This window comes from Microplitis mediator, chromosome 11 (genome assembly GCF_029852145.1).
Source record: "Microplitis mediator isolate UGA2020A chromosome 11, iyMicMedi2.1, whole genome shotgun sequence".
Taxonomy (NCBI): domain Eukaryota; kingdom Metazoa; phylum Arthropoda; class Insecta; order Hymenoptera; family Braconidae; genus Microplitis; species Microplitis mediator.
Window position 1 is genome coordinate 4,492,141 of NC_079979.1, and position 15,161 is coordinate 4,507,301.

General features: G+C 34.1%; 1 protein-coding gene across 1 annotated transcript in view; it reads right to left on the reverse strand.

The window, feature by feature from the left end:
* Positions 1 to 11,418, reverse strand: part of LOC130677087 (cytoplasmic polyadenylation element-binding protein 2) — a 164,613-nt gene extending 153,195 nt beyond the window's left edge. The window contains exon 1 of the mRNA XM_057483676.1: positions 9,176 to 11,418. Within this exon, the coding sequence (XP_057339659.1) occupies positions 9,176 to 10,165 (990 nt within the window). The 5' untranslated portion in view covers positions 10,166 to 11,418. The remainder of the gene's footprint in view (positions 1 to 9,175) is intronic.
* Positions 11,419 to 15,161: the final 3,743 nt, after the last annotated feature.

The following is a 15,161-nucleotide window of genomic DNA, read 5'->3' on the forward strand; positions in this document are numbered from 1 at the left end:
ACAATGGGGAATTTGAAAAATCTTTACTGATAATAATTTATAGAATGTAAAATTGGCAACAAACAAGATGCCATAACATTTTGTGATAAGTCTAATAGTTTCACCGGAAAAGTAAAACGATCTCCAACTTTACTTCGAGCTTTAATAACTTTGAAACAGATGGATTTATCGAAAAATGATAAGAGACCTTTTTTGTAGAACGTTCAATTTCCTACAAAAATATGTTTTAGTCTCTTTGATCTATCATTTTGTTAATGAGGTTAAAAATACTTAAAGCTAAAAAAAAAAATCTGGGCGTCGGTTGACCCTGCGGGCCAGCCCCAGAACTTCCCGCTGTTTTCGAGCTCATGGAGCTTGAAAACATTACTGTGAATATATTTTCGAGCTCTTCGAGCTCGAAAATGCAATTACCTGGGATTATTTTTTTATGAGCTTTTCAAGCTCTACCAAGTTACGCGTTTTGCTAAAGTTTGACAAGTTAAGAATCGAACATTATTAATGAAGAAGCGGTTTTCAAATTTCTATTCTCGATTATGTTCAATGAAATAAATGTATCGAGACAGAAATCAATGTCAGTGATCAAAATCAAGATTTGAATGAGTTTTGACTTAGGTCAGAGCAATAATATATGGGATATCCGAGAAAAACATCAAAGACTGGGTTTTTCAATTTTTTGCTGACAATATGTTTAAAACTAAGGAACAAGTTATATGACATTATCTGATGATCGGAAGAGACTATAAAGAGAAAGAGTTGGTATGATTTCAGACACATTTAGTACATTATATTTTGATTTATCCGGAAAAAATAACGTTTTATGTTATTTTTTTAACTTTTCAGCGCCGATATCTTTTGAACCAATGAACCGATTTTGACGTTTGAGGTGGCAATCGGCGCGTTTTCTCGAATTCTAGAGCTGATATAATGGAATCGATTTTGGAATCGATCCGTTTTGCCGTTTTGAAGATATTTGAAAAAACTCGTTTTTCACCATTTCTTTCTCCAACGATATCTCTCGATCAAATTAACCGATTGAGATGATTACCCAGAGAGGTAAGTACCACGGGCCCAGGCTTGGCCCAGACTTGGCCTAACTTTATAGAACCTTAGGCCAGGCTTGTAAGCCAGTCTTGGCTCAGCCTGGAATGATAATCTCGGGCCAAGCCTGGTTGCCAGACCTGGCCCAGGCTTCCAGGAAACGAATAAATTTAATTAAAAAAAATTTATTATTATTAACCTCGTAGAATTCATGATCATTAACGTTTTAATGATCTAAAGGAGATAAATGATGTGAAAAAATCTCGGTGGAAATTCTGCTGGAATCTGGGCGCGAACTGCCGTCCTTCTGATTACTGGGTCCGAACGGTAGCTACTGGACTAACGTTGAACTGGTACATTTATATGATCTACTTATATAAACCATAGGTATATCCAAACTTGGGTAATCCTACCTCGGCCCAAGTCTGGGTTGCCATTGGACGGCCAAGGCTAGGTTATCCAGTCTTGGCTCAAGCCCGGGTAATTATTGTAACGGCCAAGGCTAGGTTACCCAGTCTTGGCCCAAGTCTGGCTTGCCATTGGATAGCCAAGACTAGGTTACCCAGTCTTGGCCCGAGCCCGGGTAATCATTGTAACGGCCAAGGCTAGGTTACCCAGTCTTGGCCCAAGTCTGGCTTGCCATTGGATGGCCAAGGCTAAGTTACCCAGTCCTGAGCCAATATAGGTGTGCCAAAGCTAGGTTCCCCAGTTCTGGGCCAAGTAGGGGCCCGTTGTTCAACTCTGGCAGCTCCTGTATGGGTAAGGCGGCGATCGACGCGTTTTATCAAGTTCTAAAGCTGATTAGATTTTGAAGTTGATCATTCAACTCGTTTCTGAGAAATCAATAAAAAACTAAAAAAAAAAATTTTTTTTTTCGTAATTCGCCAATATTTTCGAGTCTACTTGATTAAATGATCTGAAATTTTCAGAAAAGTTGACGGCCAATAAGCTCTTGCGATTGCCACCTTAGCCATCTAAATCGGTTCATTAGTTAAAAAGTTACAAAGAGTTTACACACACACACACACACCTACACACATACATACATACATACATACATACATACATACATACATACATACATACACTCGGACATCATTCTGAAAATAGTCAGAATAGCTTCCTAGGACCTCAAAACGTCGACATCTGATGAAAACTCGATTTTTGAAAATCGGGGTGAAAACAATAACTTCCCGAATTTTTCAAAAATCGTCGATTTTCTTAGCGGGAAGTTAAAAATTTTCCCATGTTATTTAAATGGGAAAATCGAATTTTTCAATGAGTTAGGTCTGTAATCGACATAGAATTTTTTTTCATGCGCGTAAAGTTTTTTTTGTGTTGAACTATGGTTTTTTCCACATGCACTTGAAAAAAAAATCTGGCTCCGAAATGAAGCACCCTAATATATATATCCATGCAATTATAACGGTTAGACCATATTGAAAAACAATATATGATTTTATTGAAGCTCAGGCGACATTAGCCGCACTGCAGAATGCACTCGACTGCAACATCAACCTATTTTCGTTCTAAACTATTCTTGGACCAGCTTCAAAGATCAATACTTTACTTTTTCTGTTGGAATAGTCCTATATTTTTGAAGTCTGCAATTTTATAAAATAAATATCGAAATGTTTACTCTTACACTGGAAAGAGAGTGGTGTTAAAAATGGACTCATTTTAACTCCGCGCGGTGTTAAAATGAAATAACACCGATGTAGGAGGCGTAATTCGACGGTGTTAAAATACCGGTATAAAAGCGGGGTAAACTGCGCCCCCTCAGAGTGTTAACTTTGGAAAGCTTATAAAACGCAAAAAATATCTTCACACACACACATGCACACCCGCACAAACACACGAGCGCACACACACACTCGAACACAAACGCACACACCCGCCCTCAAACACACACTGAAACACACCAGCGCACACACGCGTTTACACACACACACACACACACACATGCACACCCGCACAAACACACGAGCGCACACACCCGCCCTCAAACACACACTGAAACACACCAGCGCACACACACGCGTATACACACACACACACACACACACACACACACACACACACACACACACACACCTACACACATACATACACGGAAAAAAAATTCGACGAAAAATTCCAATATTACTATCGTAATCCTGGACTATACTTTTATTATCTGTAACATTCAAATATATGATACGAAAATTTACAGTTTTTAAAAGATTTTTTACTATTCACTATCGTAATTTCATTAAGAGTTTATTGTAATCAATTCAATAAGAAATATTACAATGTTACTATCGTAAATAGTAAAAGAATAAAAAATAAGATTTAATTATACTATTTATTCTTTTATTCTTCCTTTTAATTTACAGTGCTGCCTCTATGTTTTTACAATACAAGCTACAAAAATTACGATAGTTGGATTGTAAATTTTCTGAAATGGTATAGTATATGCCATCTGAAGCGTTTACGTTTGAAAGACAAGTGTTGTCACAAACCATGATGTGATGCTTGTATGAGTGTATATATATATATAAATACAAATGATGACATCTACTTTGTCTGTATTATTTGTGGTTCAACTATATATATTTATAAATCAGTTCATCTTTATCCACAGTGTAGTGCAGAAATAGAGGTTATTATTCATGACGTTTTTCGGACAATTGTAAATAAGAAATTTAAAATAAAAACTGTACTTTCGTCATTACAAACCTACATAGATTGTGGAATATAATAATTTGGTGGTGTAAGTATAATTATTATTATTCAATTTTTATTAAACTTAATATTCTGTGGGTATATCGTATGATCCTGAAGTTGGCAGATAATTAGTAATTTTCGGATTTTTTTTTTCACCAAAGAAATTACAAAAAAAAAAAAACTAAAAAAATACACATGTAGAAAATTTAAAAAACTATGGGTGCAATTTTTTTAAATATTTTTTTTTTAATTATTTATCGTCTAAAAAAAAATCCAAAAATTATTAGATATCTGCTAACTTCAGTATCATGTATATCGTTCGTTTTAAAATCATTTATCTGGACAAGAAGTTTATTTTTATAAACAATTTAGTAGTATTTTGTGGTCATAGGATAAATGATTCTAAATGAATGAAAATTTATTTTTTCTAATAAATTCAATTCTCCTAATTTTGTTACAGGATAATCTTCATTTGTCGACAATGAATAATTTTACCCGGCTTTGCGAGAGGTAAAACATTTCAATAACCTCAAATTATGGACATTCAACATTTCTTTATGATACTGAAGTTAGCAGACGCCTAATAATTTTTGGATTTTTTTAAAAATGATAAATTATAGAAAAAAAGTATTCGAAAAAATTGCACCTATGGTTTTTTTAATTTTCTACATGTGCGTATTTTGAATACAAATAAATGAGTTATTGATTCATAAATTTTATATATACCAAAAAAATATGTTTGAAAAAATATTAAATAAATGTTTTATTATTACTACTTCAACATGTTTTATTTTTATTTCGAGATTGTATTTTCCTTCTCAATTTAACTGTTAAAAAAAAAAAAAAAATTCCAAATGATAAATTTTTCTTTTTTATTAATTATAAGTTCTACTTTTTTAAGAAAATATATTTTACTCCATTGACTTCTAATTATTATTTTATATTTAAAGAAATTCTACATTACCGACTCATTCATTTTACGATAGTTGTATTAGAATTTATGTTAACACAACTTGTATAATTTACTCTATAGTATCTGATTTTTTCTTTCTGGTAGTAGTATAAATTATAAAATAAAAATTACGATAGTCTATTGTAAAAATTATTATTGAAAACTTATAGTCCAGCGTTACAATACTATATAATGAAAATTACGATAGTTAAATCGTAAAAAATCCGTGAATTTTTTTTCCGTGTACATACACTGTTTAACTGTAGTGATCGAGTAAGTAAAAATATTCCCAAAGTAAAATATTTTAATACCGGGAAATTTTATTTAACACCGGTAAAGAATATTTACACCGGCGGTGGCGTTATTTTCACACCGCTTTTGGTTTTTAAATTTAACACCGCAAATTTTAACACCTACACCGCTTGGATTTACCCCAGTTATTTTTTACAGTGTATTATTATAACCATAGAAAAAACTTATTTGGTGCAGAAAACTGTACTCAACTAAAAAATTTTATGTTAAACTTATCAGCCACGACTATGTTTCGACAATTGCCAATTGTGCAGAATTATATATGCGCTGATACACTCAAAGTAAATAGCGTAAATAACTATTATACCGATTAACTTTGATACATATTGCTATTTCCATGTGGTATATAATTTGTTTCGGTCTAAATTTTGCAAAAAAAAAAATTGTCACACGATTGTTCCATTTAGTATTTGCATTTATACTCCGTTATCAATTGATTAGTCAATATACATTTTTCTCGCGCTTAATACAGTAAATAAAAATGTCTATAGGAACACACAAATTCAATGCTGTTTATGAGAAAATTCTATTTTTCTGAGTTTTATTTATTTTGTCAATCACTCATTACATAAAAAAAAAAATCGAATGTACAAAAAAAAAAAAAAATTGGAAAATGGCTAACCCTGCGGGCCATCCCTAAAGCTTCTCAATGTTCCCGAGATTCTTGAACTCTTTAAACTACGAAAATTTAAGAACTCAAGAATGGATTTGGATAGAAGTCAATGGAAGTTATTTAGATAGAAAGTTAAATTAATTTTTAATCTAACCATGTCATTAGAATATTAAATATCCCAGAAAAATGTAAAAAACGGCCTTTTATCAAATTTTTTATTGGCAATATTTTTTAAACTGACAAACCAATTAACATAAGTTACCCGGGAAAAAATGATCAGACCTGACCATGCCTATTCATGTATGATCAGGCCTGAAATTAGACCTGATCATGCCTGTTCATGTATGATTAGGCCTGAAATTAGACATGATCAGGCCTGATCATACCTGTCCATGCCTGTTCATGCCTGTTCGTCTGAAGCGTTAAATAGTCAGGTCTGATCATGCCTGTTCATACCTGTCCATGCCTGTTCATGCCTGGTCATGTCTGAAGCATTAAATACGCTCATGCCTGATCATACCTGTCCATGCCTGGTCATGTCTGTTCATGCCTGTTCATGTCTGAAGCGTTAAATACGCTCAGGCCTGATCATACCTGCCCATGCCTGTTCATGCCTGGTCATATATGTTCATGTCTGTTCATGGCTGTTCATGTCTGCTCATAGATCTAAAATTTTGTTGACCAAGAATCTATCACGTATAAGATTTTTATTACTTGAAGTTCATACGAAACTTACTTGTCAACTAAATCTCTTAGGTCAGTGGGTAGCGAGTTACACTTTCGGGCGCAAGGTCCACTGTTCAAATCCTGCACACGCCCGAATTTTTTATTTTTTTTATTTTTATAGCAATAATTATATACATGTATAATTGAATATAGTTATACATAATTAGATATAATTATATAGGGCCATTTTTTATATATAATTTTTTTACCCGGATGGGCATGAACAGACATGAACATACCTGATCAGACCTGAACATGTCTGGTCAGGCATGGTCATTTTTCATGTCTGATCAGGCCTGAAGACTCATGCCTGTTCATGTCTGATCAGGTCTGATCATTTTTTCCCAGGTATGCGGTGATCGAAAGATACCATAAAAATGAAAAGATGGTATAATTTTAAGACATTCAGCAAAATATATTATGAGATATTTGGTAAAAATTAAGCTAACTGTTATATTTAAAATTCTTCGATTTTGATGAACAATAAGACATTTTACTTAATTTTTCAGGCTCTCACATTGATAAAATTTTGTAATGAATAAGTTTTGTGATTCTGATATTATTAAAAGAAAACACGTGTTTGAAATTTTATCGTTTACGATATTTCCTGCACCAATTTTCCGATTTTGATAGTTAATGCGCGATTTGACGCGGTTTTAAAGTTTCAAAGCTGATTAGACTTTGAAATCGATCCACGAAGTAAGTTAAAAGTAATTCAGGACGAACATATTTTTTAAAATTTTATGTTTGGAATAACTCGAAATGAATTAAATCGATTGAGTTCGAATTTTTCACAGAATCAAAGTTTTAATAAACTGCTCCGAATGCCGTGTTAAAGATCGAAATCAATGAGTCCGTTCAAAAGTTATAGAATGTTTACATAATGTACCGACGTACATACACACCTACACATATACAGGCACTTGGAATCGTCTTAAGAATATTCGAAAAAGCTTCCTTAAAAGGACCCTAAAACGTCGACACCTGCTCAAGTTTGGTTTTCAAAAATCAGACCGAAACCAATAACGTCCTTCTTTTTATTTTAAATTTCCCATTTTCTTAGCGGGAAGTTGAAAAAAATAAAGCATCTCGACAAAATTTCGTTTGAATTGAAAAAAAATTGATATGATGGTTACTTAGAAAAGATATGAGTTGATAAGATAATGGTTGATTATTTGACGATACCAGTATGTGCTACTTCCGAACACGCTATAATTTCTTTTTTTTTATCCTTTTTGTTTTTCATGCATCGACAAAGACCCTTTAAGAGATAGTCAATATTCACATCTAGTCCACTGTTGAAATAAAATGTGTTTAAAAACGTTTTTACGACACAAGAAAAATTCACAAAGAAAATGTCAAACCAAAAAAAAATTTGAAAAGCGGTTGACCCTTCGAGACAATCCCAAAACTTCCAGCTGTTTTCGAGCTTGCTGCACAGTTGAAAATTTCGTGTTCTTGTGTATAAAAATTCAATGGTTCAATATTTTGTGTCAATTATTTGACACCATCAAGTGTAAATTTAACTAAAGTTGAATGTATGATCTGATATCTACTAGTTTTAAACTTGTATTATTGTTTGACACAAGTATAATGTGTTAAATTAACACAAAAAATTAAGTGGACATGTGATTTATGTTAAATTTAACACAAATTTTTCAACTGTGTGAGCTCGAAAACGTTATTACTTGTAAATTTTTGACCGAAAACTGTTAGACCGAAAAAACATACATTTCACTAAACAAAAAAATTTTCGTCCGATGATATTTTTGGAATGAATCAACCGATTCGAGCGTACTCGACAGCAATCGAAAGAGCTCATTCAAGACTTAAAACTGAATACATTCGAGACAAATCGGATAAATGGTTTATAAGTTATAAGAAAAAAAACTCAAACAAAAAAAATTTTTTTTTTCATATTTATGTTTCGTATAACTCATAAACAACTCGACCGATTGGCTTCAAAGTCTAATCAGTTCTAAGTTCGATTGCCGTCAAGAACGCTCAAATTGGTTGATTTGTTTCAAAGGTATCATCGAACAAAAAAAGTTTATATACACACACACACACACGCACGGATGTCCATCTAAAAATGGTCAAAATAGCTTTCTAGGACCTCAAAACGTTGAGATCTGATGAAAACTCGATTTTCGAAAATCGGAACGAAACCAATAACTTCCCTTTTTTTAAAATTTTCAATTTTCATAGCGGGAAGTTAAAAATCTTAAGATAAAAATATAAGAAACAAAAATGATTTAAACGGATTCTCGCTATTTCATTCGAATGGTATGCACCACTTATTTTTGTTCTGCGGTTAAAATAGCTGATCTTACTTTTGCTAGACACACCGACCGAGAAGAGAGCTTGTTGAAGAAATTAGGTCACAATTCGACGACAAATGAACGTACAATAATATATTTTTAGGTAAAAAAAAAAATTTATTTCACACTCTATTTTCTGAAAATTATCTGCTACATAAATATAACAAAGAATTGTTTGGAATTTTTTAAGCGCATAGTTTTGAGTTCTCTCAATTGTATAGGTTCTGGTATATATGAGCTTTCCCAGAAAAAATAAGTTAATTAAAAAAAAAGAGTTCAAAGTTATTAATAAGCACAAATGTTTAGATAATGGTGTAAGAACATCACATAACTAGAAAATCGCGTAATGGTAAAAAAACTCGACTAATGACAACTCTAAAATTAAATACGTACTTTAAAGTGTAGTTACATAACATAGCGCTTATGAACTTATAGTGAGAAAATTTGAAACATATTATAAATAATATCGAAGTGTTTAAACTTAAAAATCTTCTTCGTAAAACTCACCTGCTGAAACGGTAATTGAAGTAAATCTCGTTCTTCAGCAGTTGTAACTTCAAATGTTGGCGCTGGTTGAGGAGGATAAAGATTACCTTTACCAGGATAAGATGTGCTACGACGGAATTTAACAGGACTGATATTTGTCGGGTGAACTTGATTGGGTCCTGGATGCCCAGGAAACGTTGGACTTGGTTTTCTGCCTTGTAAACCAGCAGCCGCAGCTACCGCTGCTGCAGCATGTAGTGATGAATGCAGTGGTGGGAGATTTGGTACTGATCTTCCTCGGCTCCAGGGTGACAGCGCTGAGCTAGCTGTAGCTTGTGGTCCTCCACCCCATTGTTGAGGTCCTTGAGGGCCACCTGACCATGCGGCGTATCCTTTACCGTGAAGGTAAACTCCTGGATGTGAGGTAGGTGGCTGTTGACTAGTTTGTTGAGCTTGCTGTTGAGTCTGCTGCTGTTGTTGATTACCAACTTGGAGACTATGCCTATTTGCCACAGCAGAGCTTGCATTGCCATGCTGAGGAAAATTGTGACTTGCGGTAATAGCACGACGTGATCCTGAGCCTGCAAATAAACCAGGTCCACCAGCTGGAAAGTTTTGGAACGTTGCGATCGAACCATTAACTGGTAATGCATGAATTCCTGTGTCTTCAGATGTATTCGCCCATAAACTAGGTACTCTAACTGGATCTGTGAATCCTTGGAGATTTGAGGTTGTACCACATGAAGTAATATCTTTGTCCATAGATGACGGTGTAGATGGAGCAATAGCGATGCTCTCAGCCTCAGACACATCCTTAGACTTATCACCGGGTGGATCCAGCCCTGGTGAAAGAGGCGCTGTTTTAGCGCTGCTCTGTTTTTCAATTAAAAGATCGTCTTGCATAGTTCCTACTTGGTTGCTTAGCAGCGATACCGTTGACGACGTGCTCGTTTGTCTGCACCCAGTTGCAGGGGTACTCGAGAAAAGACTTGCACCCCCAAAATCCCCCATATACTTGCAATTCAACTTTATTAAGATTTTATTAAGTCTTAACGATCTCTTCGCTCAGTTAAGTTAACTTCAGTTACTAAATTTTTGTAGTTCAAATATAATTTAGTTTTTTTGAGAAGCGAAACCCGGGCGTCGTCTGTGTCCTCAACTATGAGCATACGAGCTCCCAATCGATCGTACGCTCATCTAGACACGCACGTTAACCTGGAAAACTCCTGGTCCTTTTTTTTAATTCCCTTCTTTTTCGTCGTTCTTCCTCTTAAAAATTGCACTTACACGAATGCCAAACACTTTTAAATAGATGTTACACCACACAAGATATGCTTCGAAATAATTCGAAGCAATAAACTCCGACACTCCGGTACATGGCGTTTTATTTTTTTTTTTTTCTCTTGACGTATTAAAACAATTTTCAACGTTATTTTTACTATCACTCTATCAAATTATAAATAATACATTATTTTACAACCGTGAAACACTATTCTCACGTCGGATTTTTTTACGTACTCCACCTTTAGTAAATTCAACGATTTTTGCACAGATCCCCTGCTAAACTGAGTCAACGTTGAATCAATCGCACACGGAATAAGACCTGCCGACCCAACACAATCAATCTACTACTATACCTACGACACTTCCTACTCTGTCGATGCACTTGCACAACTAATACCGATGTAAGAACACTTCTGCGGCTCAACCTCGTGCGCACCACATTTTATGTAATATTACGATCAAAAAACATAAGACATTCTAAAAATCTGATACTGACGTCCATTTGACCGAGTATGACAAAACTATTTCAGCACCACTACCACCAATTACTACCCCTAATCCACCCCGTGAGCCTCATACGTTAAAAGCCTTTCGCGAGCACACTTAATTTAGAAAAAAGAATAATTGTTAGTGTTCAATCACAAAATAGATATTGCCTCTCATTCTTACTCAACTCGTCGCAATATCACGTCCACGTATTTTGATGAGATAGGCCCCTTCTCCGTAGTATTTTTGTTTACGGTACTACTACTCTTTTGGTACTTCTGTATCAGGTTCGTTACTATGGAGCCCCCAGTGCTCCGATATCACGGATTACGACGGTTTTCCGTTGTACTTTACGTTTGTGATTCGTGTGGGGTAAATACTTTTAGAACACTGTGTTAGCTAGACCAGCCTGAGACTCCACGTAGCACCGTGCGCTCGGCGATCTTCGGCCTTCGCTATAGCCTAGCTTCGTCGTCGATGTCGTCCCCGCCGTCGTTGTTGATGGTAGCGATACTTCTGCTGCGCCGTCGCCGCTGTTTATCTACCTTGCACACGTCTTGAATTACGCACGCGCTCTGGTGATAATAACAGCTATACTAGGATCCGCGCCATCCATCGCGGACACCTACCAATGCTGCGGTTACGACGACGCCTACAACTGTCTCAGGCAAAACACTGACAGACACGACTAACTCTGAAATCACAAACTTTTTAGCTGACCACGTGCTTAAATCGATCACTACAAGAAGTGAATGAGTAGACTTTCATTGTTTTTCGTTATTTATTATTATTGACTATATTGCTTGATTGTTAGGTATTACAATTACTAGAGTATATACGATGTTAGTGTTTTCTGTCTCGATTACTAAATCAACTTTGAATGAACTACACGACACAAATGGATGTTGTGTAATCACAATGATAAGAGCCAGAAGGCTGTTGTATGTACAAAAAGAATAAGCGGAGTACCGGCACTATTCCATGCGTTCAGAGTCTCACACATGATCGGAGAGATAGGGTCAACAGCTTGACAATTTATATATTTTTATACAAAATACTTATGGAACAATGTACACTCACTGCTAACAACTTATTTTAAGCCAGATAATGTGATATTTAGTGTAGAAAAGTGACTAATAAATGTGTGTACTAATGTTAGATATTAGATAGACCAACGTGTTTTCTTTCTATCATATTAACTCGCATCGTGTCGATTCAATTTAATCGTCTCTTGACCTACATACTGCATACGTTAACAACTAAGCCCATGACTATTCGTGATATAGAAGTACACCAGTCAACATATGCACGATATAAGAAATTAATGATGTTAATTATTATGATAACAATTTAGTACACATTAAGAAGTAACAATAAATCATTAAATTGTATGAATCAAATTACAAATTAAGAAGTACCATATTTTAATCATCTTGAACTTTGTTTAATATCAGCCTAGAATTATAAACATACTATAGAAAAAAAAAGACACAAATGGGCGATAAAAATTTTTAATGTAGAATAAATTGAAATTTAATATTATTATTATACTTTTTTCCATCGATCAAGATAGATTAGAAAAATTTTATCGATGCTTGAAAATGATGTTTATACTTTTTACTAGATTCAAAAGCAGAAATATCTGGGATAGCTACGAGTATTCCGTAAGTACACGGAAAAAACAGTTCTGTAAAAGTTACAGAAAAGTCTGTAAAATTTACAGATGTTTGTCTGTCAATTAAATTATGTAATTTTTACAGAACCAAAAATGTAATTTTTACATTGTGAGGCTGTAAAAGTTACATAGTGAAGTTGTGAAATTCACAGAAGTATTTATGTAAAAAATACAGAGCAAGTTATGCAAATACACTGTGAAAAATCCGGAGTTTTGTGTGCGAGTGTGTGTTTGCGTGCATGTGTGTGTTGAGGTGTGTGCAGGTGTTTGTGTGGGTGTGTGCGTGTGGGCAAATGTGTGCGTGTGTGCAAATGTATGCGCGTGTGCAAATGTGTGCGTGTGTGCAAATGTGTGCGTGTGTGCAAATGTGTGCATGTGTGTGTACGTTTGCACGCATTTGCACACACGCACACATTTGCACACACACACCCACACATTTGTACACACGCACATATTTGCACACATTTTCACACACGCACACACTCACACATTTGCACACGCACACGCATACCTGCACACACCTAAACACACACATGCACGCAAACACGGACTCGCACACAAAACTCCGGAACTCCGAGTGGCGGAGTGAATGCGGAGTGAATTCGGATTTAATTTCAATCCGAATTCACTCCAGATTCACTCCGGATTTTTTACAGTGTACTCATGTAGATTTTACATAAACTATAAGTAAATATTGCATAAAGTAATATTGTATATTCTACAGAAAAAATATGTAATTTTTGCAGAATATCATCTGCTAATATTGCATTATGTTTTCTATAAAAATAACATTTATGAATTTGTCAAAATAACATATTTTATCTGTAAATTTTACAAATAATGTCATCAATAAATTTTACAGATTTTTTTCTGTAACTTTTACAGAACTGTTTTTTCCGTGTATTAACACTCAATCGCAAAAATTATGATGTTGTAGTACTATTGTCGGGAGAGGAAAAATGTTCTCGTCTCGTCTCGTTTTTTGGATTTGTGTTCTCGTCTCGCCTCATCTCGTGTCATTTTTTGAATTTAGATTCTCGTCTTGTCTCGTCTCGAGTTCGAAGTTGAGGGAAAAAATCATATCGCATATTGGTCAGAAATGTATTCAAAATTATATATCAAAATGTATATCAAGATACACGGTCGTGTTTTGCACTAAGTATGCATTAAACATTGTACCGTTTAGGTTAATTTTGACAAGACGTAAAAAAAAAATTCAAAAAATCGTAGAGATAAACTTGACGTGTCAATACAATATTCATATATGATTTAATTGAGCTAATACTGACTTACTGATTTTCCGAATTCATCTGTATAATTTTAGAATTTTATTAAATCAATATTTTTGTGAGTTGGTTAATTTAAATTATGAATACATTGAATTTTTTAAAGTCCATAGATAGATATAATTACTGTATTATTCTTGATTAACACTAGCTCTCATTATCAATCATAATTAAATTTCTAAGGTATTAAATCATTAATATGAAATATCATCATTTTGTTTATTTTCAGAATCTTGACAACTTTGGCATGAATTATGAATCATAATAAATATCTTCACATACTCGCATGCTCGGCTTAATCAATTACAAAATTTTGTTTCAGTAGCAAAATAAAATGTAAACTACACTGATAGCTTGTAGTCTCTCATCAAATCAAAAGCTTTAAAGAAATTGTCTAAACCAAATTGAAAAAACGTTCGTTATAAATATGATAATTAATTTTATTAATCCATATTAGAGTCAAATTTTATTTAATGTTAAGCAATAAATTTACATGAAGAAATTATTTGCCAGTATCTTGTAGATTTTTGGACCTGGTTACATTAAAAATCTAAGCTTTATAATATTTTAAATATTGTATTTTCATTTAAAGAATATTTACTTAATAGAAATATTTTTAACTTCCCGCTAAGAAAATTGAAAATTTTCAAAAAAAAGGGAAGTTATTGGTTTCGATCCGATTTTCGAAACCCAAGTTTTCAACAGATCTCGAAGTTTTGGAGTCCTAGGAAGCCATCCTAACTATTTCCAAAAGGATGTCCGAGTGTATGTGTGTGTGTGTACGTAATAGTCTAAGAGCCAGTGCGCGGCAGACCAAACATATTTTAGGAAAGCCTAAAATTTCCTCGGTGAGTCTGTTGTACTTACCAACCATGAAATGGGAGCTAGCTAAGCGCGGTCGTGGTGGCCCCGGCTACACTCAGGTGTAGTGATTCGAGTGGACAAATATCCGGTTATTTGGCTATTTAACCGGTAAAATATTAATTTAAATGATAAATATCCACTTGCGTCGAATGTGTATATAGTTTAGTATACTAAGGTTTAAAAGCAATATGGCGTACTGAATTTTTATTTATTAAAAAAATTATTACAAAAAAATAAATTTTATTTCTAAAAAACTTGATAAACTTTAAGTGCAATTTAAAAAAAATGTTTTTGGCTCTAATTTAATTATTGAAAGCAAATTTAAAAAAATCAATAACGTCGGCTAACTTCAGTAAAATAAAAAAAATAATAAATTGCATGCCGCAGATTCGAACCTGGGTCGATGAATCTC